Source organism: Sphaeramia orbicularis, chromosome 4, assembly GCF_902148855.1.
Source record: "Sphaeramia orbicularis chromosome 4, fSphaOr1.1, whole genome shotgun sequence".
NCBI lineage: Eukaryota > Metazoa > Chordata > Actinopteri > Kurtiformes > Apogonidae > Sphaeramia > Sphaeramia orbicularis.
In genome coordinates this window covers 29904755-29926388 of record NC_043960.1, presented here as the reverse complement: position 1 = coordinate 29926388, position 21634 = coordinate 29904755, and the positions used below count along the sequence as shown (strand labels likewise).

The 21634-nt window shown below is 39.1% G+C and overlaps 1 protein-coding gene across 8 annotated transcripts in view; it reads right to left on the bottom strand.

Moving 5' to 3' along the window:
• ptprfa (protein tyrosine phosphatase receptor type Fa) overlaps positions 1 to 21634 on the bottom strand; it is a 563163-nt gene that overhangs the window by 201664 nt on the left and 339865 nt on the right. For all 8 annotated transcript variants that reach the window (XM_030132451.1, XM_030132452.1, XM_030132453.1 and 5 more), the window contains one exon: positions 9822 to 10015. In XM_030132451.1, coding sequence (XP_029988311.1) covers positions 9822 to 10015 — 194 coding nt within the window. The remainder of the gene's footprint in view (positions 1 to 9821; positions 10016 to 21634) is intronic.

The following is a 21634-nucleotide window of genomic DNA, read 5'->3' as shown; positions in this document are numbered from 1 at the left end:
TCAGCAGCAGTGGTTGTAGTCCATACTAAAAAATTTGTCCAAACTTTGAGCAGATTACCTAAAATGTTCAGTTGTTGGTTGAACAGGACAGAGCAGCACAGCCAACAACCTGGAGGGGGTGGGGCCTGAAGTGGCTCATGTGCATTTAAAGGGCCAGCGCTCACAACGACCTTTCTGGTGTCCTTACTCAGAAATAGGGTTGAAGATGGACCTGTGGAGTTTAATGAACCCTTGTATGATGTTTGGATCTGTAGGACCAGTTTTCATTTTTTATTAAAAGAAAAATGATGAGTATTTTTTTAATGATTTTTTTCTGCTCATATCTTGATCATATTACATTTTTCTTAAAAAAAAACAAACTAAAAATGTGTTGCACTTAATTCATAAACGTGAATATTAAACATATACAGGGTGGGGAAGCAAAATTTACAATGTACATTTAGATGTTTTTTCTCAGCAGGCACTACGTCAATTGTTTTGAAACCAAACAAATATTGATGTCATAATCATACCTAACACTATTATCCATACCTTTTCAGAAACTTTTGCCCATATGAGTAATCAGGAAAGCAAACGTCAAAGAGTGTGTGATTTGCTGAATGCACTCGTCACACCAAAGGAGATTTCAAAAATAGTTGGAGTGTCCATAAAGACTGTTTATAATGGAAAGAAGAGAATGACTATGAGCAAAACTATTATGAGAAAGTCTGGAAGATACTATTACAGAAGAATGGGAGAAGTTGTCACCTGAATATTTGAGGAACACTTGCGCAAGTTTCAGGAAGCATGTGAAGGCAGTTATTGAGAAAGAAGGAGGACACATAGAATAAAAACATTTTCTATTATGTCAGTTTTCTTGTGGCAAATAAATTCTCATGACTTTCAATAAACTAATTGGTCATACACTGTCTTTCAATCCCTGCCTCAAAATATTGTAAATTTTGCTTCCCCACCCTGTATGTTTTTTTATGTTGCTTGTAATTTGGATGAGATAAACATCTGTTGAGTATTTTAACATAAAATTGTTTATATTGAATTAAAAACCTACGACTGCAGTGGGTCCACCAGACCAACGAACACTGCCTGAATAACAAAAATCTGAACACCACACAGAGGTTAATGAAGAATTCAGACCCAAGCATAGCATTTACATTTTATGTAGACCACAAGGACATGTTTTAAAATGCATAATTCCATTTAAAAAAGCAAAATATCACTCCTTTAAAAGGTGTAGTCTTTACCTTTTGCATCTTGTCATATTAGGTGATGATAACATATACCAATGACCTCACTCACCATTTAATTTCATATATAAAAGTAGAGTATTTGGTGGCTGCAGGCATTTTTACCTGCCTGCTTTGGCACACAATGAAAACAGTGTCTCATCGTCCCCCAGTGCCCTGCCATAGGGCTGGGCTTATTCTTGGCAACGACAAACAAAGATGAGCCATGGAGAGGTTGCCATATCTTATCAAATCCTGCAATGCTCACGCTTCACAGCCATCAGTGCTGAGAAGGATAAGAGGTTCCTTCAAGCGTTCTTCAGCCATCCAAATGTACGCCTCACTGAGATCTTAAGGCTGCCAAACGTGCCAGTAGAAAGTAATGGAGATGGAGAGAGTCAAGTCAAACGCAAACAGCAGAGGCAACAGAGAGCCAAGAGTGAGAATTAACGGCCAATTAAAGCTTTGCTCTCTTCCTGTGAGCTCTGATAATTTGGCAAAACTGAATTCACTTTGTCATCAAGGTCTTTTAGTGGAAAAAAAAGCAGTAATCTGCTCTGACTGTTGGAGAGCCAAGCTTTAGACAAACAACAACCGAGGGATTTTCAGGCAGCGACACACAGCCCAGCTCCAGCTTTAAAAGTATTGCTCTGTACCGTTTGCGGTTGTGACGTCACATAGAAGCGCCAGAAGTAGTGACAGGCTTCTTCTAACCGATTTGGCCCCAGAGGCTCATCAACAGAGCTGAAGGATGCTGTTCAACACTTTGTCAAGGACACATTTCTGAAAACACGGACACAAGTAGCCATGCCACAAGTGGTTCTGCTGGCAGACAGATCTGAGCCTTCTTCTGAAATGACTCAGCACCACACCAGAGACCCGATCCATTCATCATAGAGAATGTGTGATGCCAGTACAAAAAGCATGTCAGGCAGTCTAACCCAGAAACACTTCACTGCAGTATTACCATTCTCCCAGACATTCTGCTCCTCATTCTCATTTTAACACAAGATTTGGAACTGAAGTTCTTCTCTGAATTGGAGCTCAGTGTCAAATTAGTTTTCAGGAGAAATTATTTTCAAGTTTTGTCTCCGAATCAAACTCCCGACACGACTTTGCAAAAATAAAGATGACTTGGGGGACAGAAATGGCAAAGAATCACATGTACTTATTATAGTATTAGAGGTACTATATATTCACTATTTCTTTTGAGTTCATATGAAACAGCTACCAGGGTGGTATTTTTGCTTGTATATTTATCGTTCCTGTAAAAACCTGAATCTATGGAGGCTGTCACCCTAAAAGTCTGCTTTAATTGGTTAAATCCATCCGCAGACCAACCCCCCATATCCACAAAACATAAAACTTTGAGAAAGCATTAACCTCCTGAGACCCAGATATCAGTTTTTTGTCCATGTCTGTAGACAAGAGCTGTCCTCTGCAAAGGACATTCATGAAAAAACAAACTGCTGTATCATGTTGTCACTCCAAATATTTTTTTCATGCAAATAATTAAAACTTGTGCTGTCCTGAGTCGAATGGAAACATCCATAAACTCAGAAAAACATAAATCAAACAATAAGTTAGCAGCTTTAGTCAGAGAAAGTTTGTGTTGTGGAAGTGTGTGTGCGTGTGTGTGTGTGTGTGTGTGTGTGTGTGTGTGTGTGTGTGTGTGTGTGTGGTGCAGAGGCGTTTGTCTGTGGGGTCCCTGCACAGACTGTGTGTTCACTCTCATCAGCATCACTGACGCCAGGGGGAGAGACTAAACTTATCACAGATGAGGCTTGAAGACAGGTCCTTTAAGAAAAATGCCCTCACTAGGTCTGTGATGTGTGAGAGTTAGGCTTGTAGATGCCTGGTGAGATGTGGGGCCCTTTATCAGACCCGCTGCCTTGCACAGATAAGACAGGAACTGTGCTTATAAAGCAAATCAGGTGAGACGCTCCTCCTGCACAACAGCACAAGCTGAAAGCAACAGAGTGCTTTAAACGTCCAGCCTTTGACTTCTGCGTCAGCGGCTTCACACATGTTCACTTCTGCTGCTACTGAACTCCAAACACACAACAGCATCTTTTCAGCCTCAAATGTGCCAGATCCTGTCAAACATTCAGTCTACGTCATTCTTCGTAGTCTGGTTTCTTGGATATGCTCTGAAATTTAAGATCTGTGTGTTTGTGTATCTTCTACCAGCAGCAGCTGATGTGAAATCATCTCAGTCTGATTTGTAGATTAATAAAACACACACGCACATCCGTCTCTGCGCAGGTTATTCATATGCAAGGCAACTACAAACAGATTTTAACACTTAAAAGCTCTACAAACAAACAAAAAATAAACTACATATCCTCCCCTGTTTATTTGTACTTAGTTGTGCAATTCTGATAAGATGTCTCACTATACAGTCATGGAAAAAATTATTAGACCATTTAAAGCAGTGGCGATTTCTCATAGACTGCAAAGGAAGCCCAGCTTCCCCTAAAATTACGAAAATTAAATGGTTAAATATGTACGGTTGTGTTGACATTTCATTGACTACAAATGTGTTAGAACACGTTCATCTCACAGATGAGTTTGTTCAGAATCAGCTTTATCACAAATCAACAGACTCGATCTTGTTCACTTCTCATACATTCCCGTTGCGCTGTTTTCTCATTCGATCTCTACTCAGTGCATTTGTCCGTAGACGCCGGGTGTCCATGCACTTCAATGGGACTGAGTGGAACAGTTTTTTTCATTGCCTCAAAACTGGACGGTAATTGGATAAATGCCACGATGTTGTCCCGCCCCCGGACACTGGGCGTCTCTGGGGGTGAATGGAGCTGTGGGCGGAGCTCGGCCGGGCTGGACACCAGAATCCCACGTGCTGATTGGAGGATCAGTCGAAAGGCTGAATCCCGTTTGATTGACAGCTATTTTCAGATCTACTCCTTCACTGACACAGTTCAGTTTAATACCGTTGTGCATTCTGATGTGAAATGGAGAGAGAAACCACTACGAAATTACTCGTTCATTTCTTGCACTGTAAATAAAACACACTCATTGGACTTCCTTGTTTCAACTTAACATAATTTCAGCATTTTCTTTTTCAGTTACATAATTTAATCATTTCTTGTTCGAGTTTAATATCGTTTTATAGATAGTTAAATCAATCAAACTGTCGGCTATGTCGGAGTGAAAGGAGCATCTGTTGTTTAAAAAGGCTGAAGGGCATTGAGAAGACACTGGTCTAGTCCCTGGAAAAGACGCCTACTCGGTACGATAAGGTCACTGACCATTTTCTTAAAAAGGAACGGAGGGCCGAATTTATGTTTAAATAACTTGACAATGTTTTTATGTAAGCCGACAATGAGCTTCCCCTGTCTGAAAGACGAGCAGCCGCCACTGATCTAAAGTCATCAAAAATAATGGTTATGCAATTAAGTACTAACTCCCGTGTGTATCATGTGACTAAAACAGACAGAAAAGAAAACATGGAATGTCTAAAAGCACTGTTTTTGTCAGTACAATGCCATAGATATTGATGTAAGAACTTAAGTGATTTTGGTTATTGTCAAGAAAACATGGAAAATGAATAGATATCAGCTCTGAAATTAAACTCTTATGAGCTATTTTTGTTGTTATCATTATATTTATCCAAACAAATGTACCTTTAGTTGTACCAGGCATTAAAATGAACATGAAACAGAAGAAAACAAGGGGTGGTCTAATAATTTTTTCTGTGACTGCATACATCAACTCTGGAGGATTTTTTGCTTACATGCACTTATATGCATTACAACTGGCCTTTTATTCACTGTAAGGAGCAATAAAATATACAAGTTCTGTTTCTGTTACAGTCCAAAGAAAAGTTAGTGGAACTTTTTTGAATTTTACTGAAAGGAACGTTTAAACCCGTGTCCTAAGAAGTAGTGGCAGTCCACCATAGGTCATAGTAGTTAAACTCTTATGAGCTACTTTTGTTGTTATCATTATATTTGTCCAAACAAATGTACCTTTAGTTGTACCAGGTATTAAAATTAACAAGAAACTGAAGAAAACAAGGGTGGTCTAATTATTTTTTTCTGTGATTGTATATGAAACATGGATGATTCAATCAGGTGCAAAGTGTGGTGTTTACATGGGACAGGAGTCAACTATACTATACTATTTATTATGAAGCTATATATAGAGTCACTTATACTTAAACATTATTCATTCATTCTGTCATTCATTTTGTGAACTGCTTAATCCCCACGAGGGTCGGGGCGGGGGTGCTGGAGCTTATCTCAGGTACCACTGGGTGAAGGCGGGGTAGACCCTGGATGTGTCACTGCTTCATCACAGGGCTGAAGATGAACAACCATTCGCACCTACAGGGGATTTTGATTGACCAGTTAACCTACTGAGGTGCATGGCTGCTAAACACTTCAAGATTAAATATTTTGATTAAATATTTTTGTGCTGCCTTGTATGGCTCTGGGTTACAAATGGAAGTTTTACACACTTTTTTTGTCCACATCTGTGTTTCATTCCACTAAAAGTGATGAATATAGACATGCTCCTTAAATTTTTGTATATGTGTAGCTGATAAACTACAGGGTGTATAAAAAATATATATATACATTTTATGACATTTTCAGGTCTAAACAAGTTGAATTAACTTTGAAAGGCAGGAACACCTGCCAAGGATAAAGAAATGAAATTGACATGGTGGCCAAAGTGTTAATGCTATAACCTGGCAATTTTGCGGAAAACAAGATGGATGCCCATTGTCCCCTCCCATGACCTTTGACTGGATTTAAATCCCACCGCTACTTCGCACAAACCAGTTTTAACTTGGATTGTGCAATTTGCTCCTGCTCACTCATGCATGAAAACCTGGGTCTGTAAATTGGGACAAATATCCACCAATGCCCTCCCTACCGATGTCTGTAAAAGAAAATTCCAAAAATTATCAAATGTGGAACTGGGGGTAATTTTTCAAAATGTATAGTTTTTTTTTTTTTTATACACCCTGTAGAATATGTACTAAACACCCCTTCCACCACACACACACACACACACACACACACACACACCCACACACACACACCCACACACACACACACACACCCACACAACCCTCATAACGTAAGGCCTAAGCAGTTCTCAAAATGGATGGATTGATAATGAGACAAAGAAAGAAAAAACAGTAACAATGGTTATATATATTGTCCAAGTCAAATAAAACAGAAATAAAAAACAGAAAATGATTGTAAAGAGTTTCCTGTTTGGGTGTTCCACTTTTGTATATGATTTCTCCTCATATTATACATATCACATGCTGTATCTAATGCCTGTGTGTTGTTTGGGGACCATAATGTTACCACATATTCACATATACTATAATGTAAAGTACCAGGATGATGATGCCTGCCTATATTCAGTGAATGTTTAATATTTGTTAACCCTCAGAATATTTCCTGCACTTCGCTGGTGAAAGTATTAAGAGCAGCAGCAGTAGCAGCAGCAGATTTGTGGTGCTGGAGGTGAACTGCTTTCATAACATGTCAAGTGCTGAACTATCTTGAACACAAACATACACGCACACACTTGCTTTTGCATTCCTGAGAAGGATTATCGAGGTTTTTCCTCTATTCACACGTTCATATCTGCAGTTATATTCCACCAACTGTGGGCTGGAATCAAAACAGCCCAGCACAGACATGAATTTCAATTATTTTGATGGAATAACAAGGCATTGTGTGTGCATTATCATGAAAAAATACTAGTGCATTGGGATCTAATCACAAATGCATTTTCATCAGGACAAAGAGGACCACACAGTTATTTTGGTCTGTTTTATCCACTTTCTATTTTCCCATTTCAGGGATAGATAAGACCTCATTTGCACATATTAGATTTGTAATGCGCATTCTCTACAAATTCCAAGGAAAAGATAGTTGGAAGCAGATGCATCTAAAAAATTAAAAAAAAAACAAAAAAACAAACAAACTTAAAACACCTAATCTGATTATTTGGAAGCGTATTAAAATTTTGAGTTTGAAGCTAGAGTACATATCATCATTTAAATCACATTTTAGTAAATACATTTTAATTCCTTCCTGCTGCCTCAGCTACTCATTGGTTTTGTCCCAGGAAAATATATGTGTTTACATATATAGTTATTTATTTCTCCTAAGACTTTTAAATAAATCATTCAGTCTTCTTCTGCAACTATGGAAGTCAGTGAAGTCATGAATAAAAGACATAAATAAAACAAAACAAAAATAAAACAAACAATAACAGCACAACACGGTCTGGGAAATAAGATGAATATGTTTCAGCTGCAAAAGGTTCTTTAACTGCTGCAGTGAGGAGCTTCTCTTTTCTTAAACCACCTTCAGTTTGATAGAGAGCATTAAGATAAGACCGGGCTTCAGTGGATAAAGGTCATGAGGTCTGATGAGTCCAAACTGACCCTGTTCCAGAGTGAGAAGAGAGATGGATGAAGTGATTACCCATCATGCGTAGTACCTAGAGTATAAGCCTGTGGGGGCAGTGTTATGATCTGGGGTTGGTTCAGCTGGTCAGGTCTAGGTTCAGCTCAGGTTATGTGTCCCTAACCTGAGCTGAACCTGAATACACTGAATGACCAGGTCCGCTGATGACACACACATACCATGATGAAAACTAGAGCCCGACCGATATGGGAGTTTTGGGGCTGGGGCCGATACGGATACTAGGGGCTTAGAAAGCCAATATCTAATATATTGGCCGATATATAAAATAAGAACATTGATATACACAGGATATAATAGTCTTATATTTGATAATGGTGGACATGTGAATTAACAGTTGCATTTTTGTTTATCTCACAAAGATAATTTACACAACTTTAAAATGCTGTATAATAGTCTTGTATTAATATTTGCACTTGTTGTCTTACCACTATGACAGTATTTTGTATCTTGCACAATTAATCCTTTTTTAATTTTTTTTTTCACCTGATACACTTACTGACGGACCTCCTTTGGTGATATGTGAGAAAAAAAAATAATGTGTGGCCACGAGTTACAACTAATGTGTGACCACAAGACAATTCCCCTATGCACACTAATTTGATACTCTTACCAACATGGAACACCTCAATTTGATTACATTTTATTTTCACCTTGGTATGAACCACCGTGATATACTTCACATTACTAAGTCATGGCCATGCGTTACTTATGTCATGGCCACGTATTAGTAACTCGTGGCCACGCATTAATATTTTCTTCCTCACATGTTGCCAAAAGGGCTCCGTACTTAGTCTTTGCACAGAGTACTCGCTTTATTTTATTTTATCTATTTATTTTTCCTTGCTTAGTGTACAGTCCTTTATTTCTTATTACTTTAGCTTAAATTGTTTTAATTGTACAGTTTATTTTCTTTATTTCATTTAGTTTAGTTTAATTGTTTAAGTTAGTTGTGTGAAGGTGAAGTCGCAATGTATGAATTTCCTTGCTCAGGACTGCTGTGTATATGACAATAAACTTCTTGAATCTTGAATTATCAGATGACCCCCTGGTTACACTAAGAAATACAGACAAAGGACAGGAAAGAGAGAACAAAAGAGGGAAAAAAAGAAAAACTAGAAAAGCACTCGGAGAGCATAGACCTCTGCCAAGGTAGATCAGTGCCCCCCCCCGATCACCACCAAAATTTAATCATTTGTTCCTTGTGCCAGTGTCAACATTTCCTGAAATTTTCATCCAAATCCGTACATAACTTTTTGAGTTATCTTGCACACAGGCGGACAGACAGACAGACAGACAAACCAATGCCAGCAAAAACATAACCTCCTTGACGGAGGTAAAAAAAATACAAAAGCCCTGCCCCCTACCCCACCCATACCCTGGCTCGATCATATGCACACATTATTCAACTAGAAGCACTCGTAGATCGCAGACCTCCGCCAAGACAGATCAGTGCCCCAGATTTGGATAAAAATTTCAGGAAATTTTGATACTGGCACAAGGAACAAATGATTAAATTTTGGTGGTGATTGGGCGTGGGGGGTGGGGCACTGATCTGCCTTGGCGGAGGTCTGCGCTGTCTTTTCTAGAAGAGCTCAGACCTCCACCAAGGTAGATCAGTGCCCCACCCCCCACCTCCGATCACCACCAAAATTTAATCATTTGTTCCTTGTGCCAGTATCAACATTTCCTGAAATTTTCATCCAAATCCGTCCATAACTTTTTGAGTTATCTTGCACATAGACAGACAGACAAACCAACGCCGACAAAAACATAACCTCCTTGGCGGAGGTAATAAAATATTTGACACTCTCAGCAACAGCACTTAGCCAAGCAGGACTCTCAAATCAGCAAAAAAAATCCAAAAATGAATGCCACTTCTGAAAAAACTTGTCAGTACATCCCTTTGTTCTGTATTAGATTTTTTCCAGTTTAAGAAAAGATACAATATCCTTAATCCACTGAGATAATGAAGGAGGTTTAGAAGATTTCCATTGTAAACTTCTTTTTCCACAATATCATTAAACCACAAACACACCACAGATTATGACCTACTGTATGTACCTGAGGGAGAACCACCTGGCTGAAGCGGACATCATGTGACAGAGTGCGTTAGTACCTGGGCGTCTGCGTAGGAAACGTCCATGATGACCGGCTGACCGTGAGGCTCCCCGTTCTCCAGTCTGGAATAGATCACCTGGTAGCCTCGGATCTGGCCGTGCTGTTTCAGAGACAGCGGGGGCTTCCAGGTCACCCTGAGGGCCGTGGAGTTGAGGGCGTCGGCCTCCACCTTCCTGGGAGGAGCTCCGGGCACTGCAGCACAAATCAACACACACACTCCGTTCAGCCGGCATTACAGTGTCTATTCATTCTGCATTCTGTTACTTTTGGTCACAAAGCTCCTTCATCTACACATCTACAACTACTCCAGTACTCACCTGAACACTTTCACCTGATTTGAGTCTATTAATACTCTGTCTATATTTAGATATGTCTAATTTCCAGCGCTCATGTTTACTTCGTGTTGTCTTATATCTTCTATAAACATCTCATTGTGGCAAACTTGAAAAGATCTGAACAGCCTCTTTGTCTTTGTCTCTCATAAATACAATACAGCACCTGAGAAATGTCACACTTATATCGCATTATTTCCCATGGACCATTCAGAGCGAGCTGCTATTTATGTCTTTATGCCCTCTAGTAGGTTATTTTCTTGGATATTGACATGGTTTGACTGATTGAAGAGGTAGAAAAAGTAACCGTAAAGACAACATCAGTTATGAAAAAAAAAAAAAAAAAAACACATCCGCCTTGGATATAAGTTATGTGTGCTCAGTTCACAAACACAAAGCAAACTAAGATACATACTTCCATTCAGATTAAATCATGCACAAATGATCAAATTTGTCACATTTAGAATATTAGTGTGCATGTAGAAATGAATGTAAAGGACAGTAGTGATATGGGCAGTTTCATATTGTGTCAAAACTAGTGCTGGGCAGCGATTAAAAATTTTAATTAATCACAATCGCAATTAATCATGCGGATTTCTGTGATTAATCACGATTAATCGCGTAGTTATATGGTGATGGTGGTGGTGGTGGTTGGTTTGCCGGCATCAACAGCGTGTATTGCCTTTAAGTGATATTTCAGACTAGAAGTACTCTGGTGATAAAAATAATTCCACATTGCAGTGCTTACAAACAACTTTGTCCTTCTCAACCCCACCATCTGAAGACATTTAAAATGAAAATGTCCATGGAAAAGACCGGTCCTTTTCTCCATGTTTATGTCCCCATCAGTTTATTTCCAGTTGTCAGTGATTGACAGGAGTCTTAAGCCCACTAATAAGTACAAATACTAATAAGCCCAATAATATGTGATGTCCAGTTGCTAAAGGCAAGCAAAGGGGGCCCTCTAGTGGTCAGAATAAATTGTATTAACGTATGTTTTGTCCTTGCAGTGTTCCCGTAGTCAGTTCGGACATAAGAAGGAACTAACAGGCATGTTTCTTTCACTCTGTTTGTATGGCCTGAAAAACGTTTTCCTGTGAGTATTTTATGTTCAGTTGTTGTAAGGATGAATAGTATCAAATATCTCTGATGTGAACCTTTGTTGCTGGATAAAAAGATGTAAATCTTAATTAATCTGTAAATGCTAATCGTTAGCGTGTCTATGGATTTTCCCATTCAAGTTAGCTTCGAGCTAGCGATTTTTTTCCCATTCATTTAAATGTATAATGCCATGTAAATGTACTAAGGCAACGAACAGAACTGAGACATATTTTGTATGTACGTTGCAGTTTTACAGTGAGTCTCAAGTAAAACATTTGGAGAGAAGTTTTGGGCATCCGGCTTTTCTTGGGAAACCTGTTGTGTATCTGCCGAGCTAATCGCTACAGGCACACAAGCAGAGGCAGAATAATAGGAGTTATTATAATAAAACAGCATTAACGGGAGATTAAAAAAAAAAATTGTCGGCTTTATTTAATGAATGTGTTAACGCGGTAATAAGGCGTTAACTTGCCCAGCCCTAGTCAAAACATAAGGAATTGAAGTTTCATTAGATCTTACAGACCTAAAATGGTGTCACTTATGTGCATTGGTGTGAAAAAAGATGTTGAAAACCCATAGAAACAGGAAAAGCAGCTGAAGCATTAAAACTGACAGCTAGACAGTATCCAATCCAACTTCAACAAGTGATAAATGGGTGGAAAAAATGGCTAAAAATGACTGCTTTATTTATTTGAGGTTCACTTGCACATACTGTAAATAAACCGCCATGTTCTGCCATGTGTTGAGTTGTGCTAAAACTTTGCAAACACCTCCAGTGGTTCATCTGTCCCTTTCTGATAAATGACATCAAACAGTCAGAAAATTCCGCGGACCTGAAGAGATATTTAAAGCCTGGAGAATCTGACAAGGTAACGTGAAGGTTGCTGGCTATCTTTTCAGATTACACACATCAAAGCATGTGACACGGGGCCCCAAGAGGATGCTGGGAGCCAGGTTTAGCGCTCACACTTATGGAATAATGAAATGAGCTATGAGGAATCTTCTAGAATGCTTGGCCAGCTTCCGAGGGGAGTGTAAATGAATATAAATTCCACTTCAATAAAAATGAGGAGATGAGGTTGTGCAAATATTAATGAAACTCAAGCAAAAGAAGGGAAAAGGAAAGGAATCATTAAAAGTTAAAATTCCTTGCACGAGGAGATTAGGACATGGTGAGAAAAGTGTTAAAGAAGTTCAGTGTTACCCAGCACAGCAAGAAAAGACAAAGCTGCATAATGTGGAGTCAGCATTAAACACTTCAGACTAATTAGAATGATTTAACCTCTTATAGGAGCAGCAAGACTGTGGTATCAAGCTTCAAGCTTTTGGAGGAAGAATGTCAATAAAAGTCTTGTGTTAAAAACAAAATACAAATCCACAGTCTGTGTAGAGTTGAGGAAGAACAAAAGAACCGTTTAAAAGTCGACTGTGAAATCCCACAGCAGACTAAACACAGATAGACTGCGGACCTGACAGAAATATAAGCAATTTATAGATGTTTCCTGCTATTATAATCACATTTTTAGTGACTTTATTACAGGTTACAAACAGCCGCGGAAAAAATTATGAGACCACCCTTGTTTTCTTCCATTTCTTGTTCATTTTAATACCTGGTACAACTACAGGTACATTTGTCTGGACAAATATAATGATAACAATAGCTCGTAAGAGTTTAATTTCAGAGCTGATATCTATCCATTTTCCATGTTTTCTTGATAATAACCAAAATCACCTCAGTTCTTACATCAATATCTATGGCATTGTACTGCCAGAAACAGTGCTTTTAGGGATTCCATGTTTTCTTTTCTGTCTGTTTTAGTCACATGATACACACAGGAGTTTGTACTTCATTGCAAAACTATTGTTTTTGATGGCTTTTGATGGTCTAATAATTTTTTCCGCGACTGTAAGGTCATGAAATGACAAAAATCACTCATATTCACTATTTACAGCTTCAACATTTCTATAAAATCTCTCTGAACCACTGTATGTTATAAAACCCAACATGCTTCTTGACCTCAATGAGGCACAGGATTGGCCCCATATTTAATGTTTGCAGAAATTACCAAAAACAGTCACTTGCCCGACAAAGGGTTAAGCATTCACATTTTAATAAATAATTTTTAAATAATTTTTTCTGTGACTGTATAGAGTCAGTTATATTTAAACATTATTCATTAATTCTTTCATTCATTTTGTGAACTGCGTAATCCCCAGGAGGGTCGTGGGGGTGCTGGAGCTTATCCCAGGTACCACTGGGTGAAGGCGGGGTAGACCCTGGATGTGTCACCGCTTCATCACAGGGCTGAAGACGAACAACCATCCACTGACACATTCACACCTACTTGATTGCATAACTATTGTTTTTGATGACTTTTGATGGTCTAATATGTTTTTTTCTGAAACTATACATGTGGCATATGCTGTGATGCATCAGTGTAAAGGCCTACATGTATTTCACCAAAAAATCCGAATTCCTGTGTGTTCAGCTAGTGATGGATTAAAAAAAATTGTTCAATTTCAACATGTTATATGTAAAATATACTGAAAAATAAAGATTATCCTTCACTAGTTGATCATAATTTGAGGTTCCGTAGTTGACCAGAACATTATGCACCATTTTCACAAATGAATCTGAAGCTATTATTAGTATAGAGTTGAGCTTTGATGGAAATATAAGATCACCTATGAGTTCTCCAATCTGGGGTCTGGAGAAAATTCCAGCTTTCATCTTCGCACCTTATTGAAACCATGTGAATTGTGATCAGAAGTTATAAAACTCAACACTGGTGTGACGCTGCTAATGGCTATTTATCAACTTGTGCATAACTCAAAATCCTGATGGACAGAATTCTGGTTTCAGGTTTAGAATCAGTTTAATTTAGATCAAATCAGGCGTCATTTTTTCATGCTGATCAATGTTTGACAGTGCTTTTAGGGATTCCATGTTTTCTTTTCTGTCCTTTTTAGTCACATGATACACACAGGAGTTAGTACTTGATTGCAAAACCATTGTTTTTGATGACTTTTGATGGTCTAATAATTTTTTTTTTCCAAAACTGTACATGTGGCATATGCTGTGATGCATCAATGTAAAGGCCTACATGTATCCACATCAACCTGAACATCAATAATCTTTGGGTGATGTGGTTTGACAGTAACACACTAACATATAACTATGTCCACACAACACTAGGAACAGACTGATGTGTAAATTTATGGGCTTTTACTGACAGTTACAATAACATTTTACCAAAATTGAGCAAACTACTGGCAAGCTATACTCACAGTTTACATCACTGAACTTGACTTAAATTATCTGTCCTACTTACGTATCATCAGAGAGGATATTGGACTGGACATAACACTACTGAAACAGAACTGAATGGAGTGCAGCTGCATCCAGTTGAGCTGTCAGACATCAGATAAACATCTGCCACTGCTATTGGTGAATTATTCACAGAAAGGCTAGCAAAAACCAGCTGATGTTGAGCCAATAGATTGTGCAACCCCTTTAAACAGATCAAATCTGAAAGCATCCTCAGTTCTCTAGTGATTAATGATTCCTATAACAAAGAATTTTGGACCCTCCTTTAGTTTTCTTAGTTTTGACCAGACCTGGAATAAAACAAGTACATTTTGACTCCCAACATGAATACTGCATCACCAGTGTTTCTGTCATTGTTATTTCTACCGGTAGTGATTGTATCGGTTAATTCAGTATATTATAATGCTACTGAATATAGCTACACAGGAGACCACTTCCACTATCCATCTGCATTATCAACCCTACATCAAGAACTAGTTTTGTGTGAGGCAGGAGGTAACATTTCATCAATGAACTTGTCAATCGTGAGGAATGTGAGGAAAGGTTTGGAAAGACTTTGGAATAATAAAGTGTAACTGTGGACAGCTGGAGAGAACATGTTGAATCAAACCAGGCAAAATAATGAGAACGTGACCTCCAGTTAACCCTTTAACAACCGCAATCTCTCCGGCGCTACATTTTGCACTTTACAGCATTCAAATTACTGTAACTCCTGAACCGCTACGCACAAAATTCAAATGGCATCAGAAAGCTGAGATCCTGAGCTTTCCAACACTATATAATACTTTATGGCAGCAATGTGGGACTCTATTACAAGTAGAAAGGAACGGTTTCAGAAACTTCCACACAGGCTAAAAAACACCTGGAAATAACAAAAATATGAAGTCATAATATGGATACTGTATGTTCAAGCCCAAAAAGCATGTTTGAGCAGATACAGAGCAGTTGAAAGTTTATTTTTTCAATCTTAAAAAGTTTCATTATGGACATTTACAGTTGTTTGCTGATAATAAATGTGCTAAAAACTTCAAGTCTGTTCAAGTTTTCTTTTACTAAAGTTTTAAGCATTTTATTTATAATAACAACAATTAATGGCCAGATATTGAATGTTAAGTCCTTCCTGAGAAAAAGGATGCAAAAGAATTGGCAAAAAAGATATTTTCTGACCCTTTTATTGCAAAGAAAACACAAAGACGCCTAAGCTGCTTGTGATAAAGGCAGTCTTAAAAGGGTTTGGCTAAATATATAGCCGGGTATTTTTGAAAACGGACATTTCTTGCTGTCTGTTTAAAAAACAAACAAACCTGCAGACATGATATTTTTCGGAAAACTCTGCGTTTATATGGTCCCATATGTTTATACTGTCAAGAGCATGCCAGGCCAGTAGATGGCAGTGTAGTGGTATGATCGAGTACTATTAACCAATCAGAATCCTGAAAAGAATCACTACAAAATGTCACTTTCGCTATGAACCTATGGAGATGTAGTTTAAAAATGTAGCATAAAAGCCTTATTTTATACCAAGTGAATACACGAAGATCCTGTTAAGCAGATGCAGTGGGTGCTAATTAGCTAAGATGCTAACATTTGCTACCAAATCTACACAAAGACACCTAGGCAGCCTGTTATAAAGGCAGTCTTAAAAGGGTTAGGCTAAATATGTTGCTGGGTATTTTTGAAAACGGAGATTTCCCGCTGTCTGTTTTTAAAAAAAAAACCTGCAGACGTGATAGTTTTTGGAAAACTCTGCGTTTATACGGCCCCATGTATTTGTACTGTCAAGATCATGCCAGGCCTGTCGATGGCAGTGTAATGGGACGATTGAGTACCATTAACCAATCAGAATCCTGAAAAGAATAACAATGAAATGTCACTTTTGCTATGAACCTATGGAGATGTAGTTTAAAAATGTAGCATAAAAGCCTTATTTTATATCAAGTGAATACACAAAGATCCTGTTAAGCAGATGTACTGGGCCCTAATTAGCTAAAATGCTAATATTCGCTACCAAACTTCCTTATTTTCTCTTTTAACCCTTGTAACTTCACTTATTAGCTCCATCCTCTTCCTCTAAACTGTATCATCACATGTGAATACTTCCTTTGAAAACTGTGACGTCTGTTCGAGAATCTCCGTGTTCGTATTTCCCTCTGTTTATATGCAAACATGACAATGGAGATTTGCAGAAATCTCCATTTTGGCTGGAATTTTTTTAGAAACCATAATTTTCGGTGTGAGGGCCTGTCATTGTCGTGTAAACGATAGACACAAACACAGAGAAAAATCTCCGTTTTCAAAAATCCCCAGCTACGTGTAAACGATCTCTTAATCTGAGTCTGCTGTGGGTCTTTGTTTGTTTTGTGTCTATTTCCTTACTCCTTACTCCCATTTTCCAAAGGTCTGTTTGTCTGCAAGACTTTACAAAATAGTGTTTGTACTGTTCTAATAAATCTAACAGTAACATAATTGCACCACAGGCAGGGACAGTATTCCTTTTCTGTGATGTGCGGTTCCTAACGTAGCCTTTATGATGCTCACAGAGTTCACGCTGCGTTTAAACTTGTTGGACCATTGTGACTGACGGCGTGGGGCTGGCTCGTGTATCTGCGGGTGCTGAGGATTCTCTGCAGTAGCTGTCACATACTACTGCAGCCACTAATTGTCTTCTCTGTATCTGTGTCAAAGTGTCCGATCTGTGCGAGCCTGCATTTTCTTTCCCCTACCTCCATCACATTAGACTAATTCCAATCCTGAAGGACTTGGAGATCCTACAGTGATTCATTTGCATTTACTTGCATCTTTAAATACCACCCACTCAAACGCAGAGGGAATACTAAGCACATACAGTTTAACAAGAGGCCTCCTGGAAAACGGAATGGACAGGCTTCACTTCAGTGCCTGTTAAAATGAGGTCAATCCATTTGACATTTTTAGCATGTCTGTCAGGTGTTTTTTTTCTTTCTTTCTTTCTTGTTCTTAAAAAAATGCAGAAAAAAAAAAAACCCTGTCCATACGAAAAGCCAAAAGTACAACTGAAGTCAAGAGGCCAATCCAACCTTGAGCAAAAAGATTTGTGGAATGCAATATACACTATATTGCCAAAAGTATTTGCTCACCTGCCTTGACTCACATATGAATTTAAGTGACATTCCATTCCTAGTCTATGGGGTTCAATATGACGTGGGTCCACCCTTTGCAGCTATAACAGCTTCAACTCTTCTGGGAAGGCTGTCCACAAGGTTTAGGAGTGTGTTCATGGGAATTTTTGACCATTCTTCCAGAAGCACATTTGTGAGGTCACACACTGATGTTGGACAGAAGGCCTGGCTCTCAGTCTCCACTCTAATTCATCCCAAAGGTGTTCTAAGGGGTTGAGGTCAGGACTCTGTGCAGGCCAGTCCAGTTCATCCACACCAGACTCTGTCATCCATGTCTTTATGGACCTTGCTTTGTGCACTGGTGCACAGTCATGTTGGAAGAGGAAGGGGCCAGCTCCAAACTGTTCCCACAAAGTTGGGAGCATGGAATTGTCCAAAATGTCTTGGTATGCTGAAGCATTCACAGTTCCTTTCACTGGAACTAAGGGGCCAAGCCCAGCTCCTGAAAAACAACCCCACACCATAATCCCCCCTCCACCAAACTTTACACTTGGCACAATGCAGTACGACAAGTATCATTCTCCTGGCGACCGCCAAACCCAGACCGGTACATCAGATTGCCAGATGGAGAGGCGCGATTGGTCACTCCAGAGAAGGCGCCTCCACTGCTCTAGAGTCCAGTGGCGGCGTGCTTTGCACCACTGCATCCGGCGCTTTGCATTGCACTTGGTGATGTATGACTTGGATGCAGCTGCTCGGCCATGGAAACCCATTCCATGAAGCTCTCGGCGCACTGTTCTGGAGCTAATCTGAAGGCCACATGAAGTTTGGAGGTCTGTTGCCATTGACTCTGCAGAAAGTTGGCGACCTCTTCGCACTATGCGCCTCAGCATCCGCTGACCCCGCTCCGTCAGTTTACGTGGCCTACCACTTCGTGACTGAGTTGCTGTCGTTCCCAAACACTTCCACTTTCTTATAATACAGCTGACAGTTGACTGTGGAATATTTAGGGGCGAGAAAATTTCACAACTGGATTTGTTGCACAGGTGGCATCCTATCACAGTTCCACGCTGGAATTCACTGAGCTCCTGAGAGCGACCCATTCTGTCACAAATGTTTGTAAAAGCAGTCTGCATGCCTAGGTGCTTGACTTTATACACCTGTGGCCATGGAAGTGATTGGAACACCTGATTCTGATTATTTGGATGGGTGAGCCAGTGCTTTTGGCAATATAGTGTATTTCCTCAATATCACATATGGTGTTAGCATTACTGTTTCACTTCATATCACTGCCCGGAAATGTGTAAATACAACCAGAAGTCTTTATTTACAGTATTGTACAGGAATATCTTTTAGAGGTAGTTCTTAAGTTCTTTAGCAAGTGTCTTTTAAAGTATGTATACTAATCTTAATAGGTACGGTTACATGATGCTTTTTAAATCCGATTTATTTTTCCAGAAGAAATTAATCCAGAACTAAAGTACTTTCTCTTCTGTTTACATGGAAATGTTAAACCTGAGTAAAGGTTTACATGAGAAAAGTTTATTTGGTTCTTGCAGCCCTTCTGTTAGCTTAGCTTAGCATAGTCACTGCATTTCCATGGTCACACGTAGCCAGTTTTTTAAAGGTGATTTGTTGTCTTTTGTAAGTGATTTTGTGAAATCCGATTCTCCCTAATTATTTCTTTAGATCCGTGACTTCCTGCACTCATACAATTTTGGGACTGTTGTGTTGACGAAAGTTGGAAAATCTTTATGTTGGAAAGGATGCACGCGCTAAATTAGCTTTGCTTAACCGTTTTAGCTTTGCATTAGTTTTTATTTCCCAAGATTTTATTACTGCAGTGAGTCACATCGCTGTGATTTGAGCCTTAATTTGTGATCATATTGACTCCACCGGACTAAAGTAATGATTAGGGAGAACTGAATTTCACAAAATCACTCATAAAATACTACAAATCACCTATACAAACCTGGCTATGTCTGACCATAGGAATGAAGTGATTATGCTAAGCTAGGCTAAGATAAGTTAATGGAAGGGCTGCGAGAACAAGGCAATCGGTGCACTGCAGTGCAAACTGTTTTGCCCACTTATCGAACTCATTAGTGCATGACAAATGAATTAATAAAAAACAGGTGATGAACTATTCCTTCAGGGTTTTCCAGGCTGGTAGATCCCATCAGAATAGCCCACTGGAACGGTTTGGGTTGACTAGACTGCATTGCATATTCTTCTGCCAGTGCAGAATGTGTGTGTCATCGCGACAGGACAAGACGACGAGCATGTGCAGAATGGCAGGAATAAAGTCCAAATGGAATAAAGGGTTTCCGAGGAATAATTTAGCCGGATTCAAAAGTGGATTAAACCAGTGACTTTAATCGGGTTTAAATTTTCAACTGGAATAAGGTGTTTAAATGGGCATCTTAAATAGGATCTAACCTTTAATCAGTTTAAACCAGGAATAAAAGTTGTCATGTAAATGCACGGAATGTCAACCTGATACTAACCCTCTATCGATCATAAACATCCTCTCTTCTCAGTGTACAATGCTAAGTCCTGTTAGCAGGGTTAGCATCAGACCTACTGCGGTCGGGTCTCACTATGTCGTCAAACAAAGAAGAAAAAGTATGCAGGCCAAAAACACTTTCTAACCCACATTGTGTCATATTTTTCATATTAAGTACAGAAACTTGAGACTCGGGTGCTCTTGACAACATTTTAATTCACACGGAGCTAATGTTTTTATGGGTATACAGTGTATTCTACAACAGACTATAGCACTAACCAGGACAATGCTGACATACTGCGCTACACCTTGCTGTCCTCAGGTGGTCAGGAGATATTGTCAACTCCTGTTACTACATGGAAACGCTGCTTCTAAATACCTTAGGTGGTCTTTAAAAGATCCATTTTCAGTAACCTAAAACTGTCCTTGCATGTGGATGAAAGGCCAAAAGGCACAGAGAGCTTCGTTTTAGAAAATACCAGTGTGCGTGTGGACTAGGTGTGAAACTAATTAAACTGTCATGTGTTTTTTTATTCACGACTGTAACTCCTCTACCCTGCAGCTACAAAAATGTTTCCTCTGATGCAGGGTTATAGTATATAAATCCTGCTCTTTTTGCCCTTACTGTCAAATATGAGTGTCTGTAGCTGTGACAGATAATTTCCCACCCACAGAGACACAAAAATCTTTAATATCATGTCACCTTCATTTCCATTGTGTCTTTTGGCCATGTTTGACCTGTGAAGACCCTTCACCTCTACTGGTTTGCTGTTCATGTTGTAGACACTGGCCATTGACTGGGACCTCATCCCTTCTTTGCACCAGACATATTTTCAGAAACTATTTTGTTACTTTTGGTAATTAATTCAAATAAATCAGTTGGACTTGCAATGGCAGCAGCAAGTTTTTTGCCTTCTGCTTGTGGAAAAGCATTATCCTATTGTGAATAACTCAGGCTGTTTGCAGATCTAAAGTCAGAATTCCTCCAGCATGTCAGGATTTGGAGTTAAGTAAATATGTAAAAAACATGCACTTTCCAATCTTGCGTTAACAACTTTTATTGTGCTAAACTGGTCTGTATTACTCACTAATATGAACATCCAGAACAAGCATAAGCAGTAAAGTCCATCACTTTGGATTAGAATAATTCAAAGTGTTTCTCTTGTGCTGGTAGGTTATGATATTATAATCACCAGCATGTTTAAGTTAACTGCTCTTCGTACCTGGTTTCTGTTTCACAAACACCTTGGTGAATGTACGAGTGGAGGAATTGATTTTTGTGACATTTTGCAACCCATCTGATATGCTTTTAACATTTCTTCAGAATGTCCTCGCAGCCGTGGCCCAGAAGGTTGGAAACATATAGTGGCCAAAAAAATCGATAGTTCAACTCCCCAGACCAGCAGAGAAATTGTTGGCCGATGTGCCCTTCAGCAAGGCATTTAA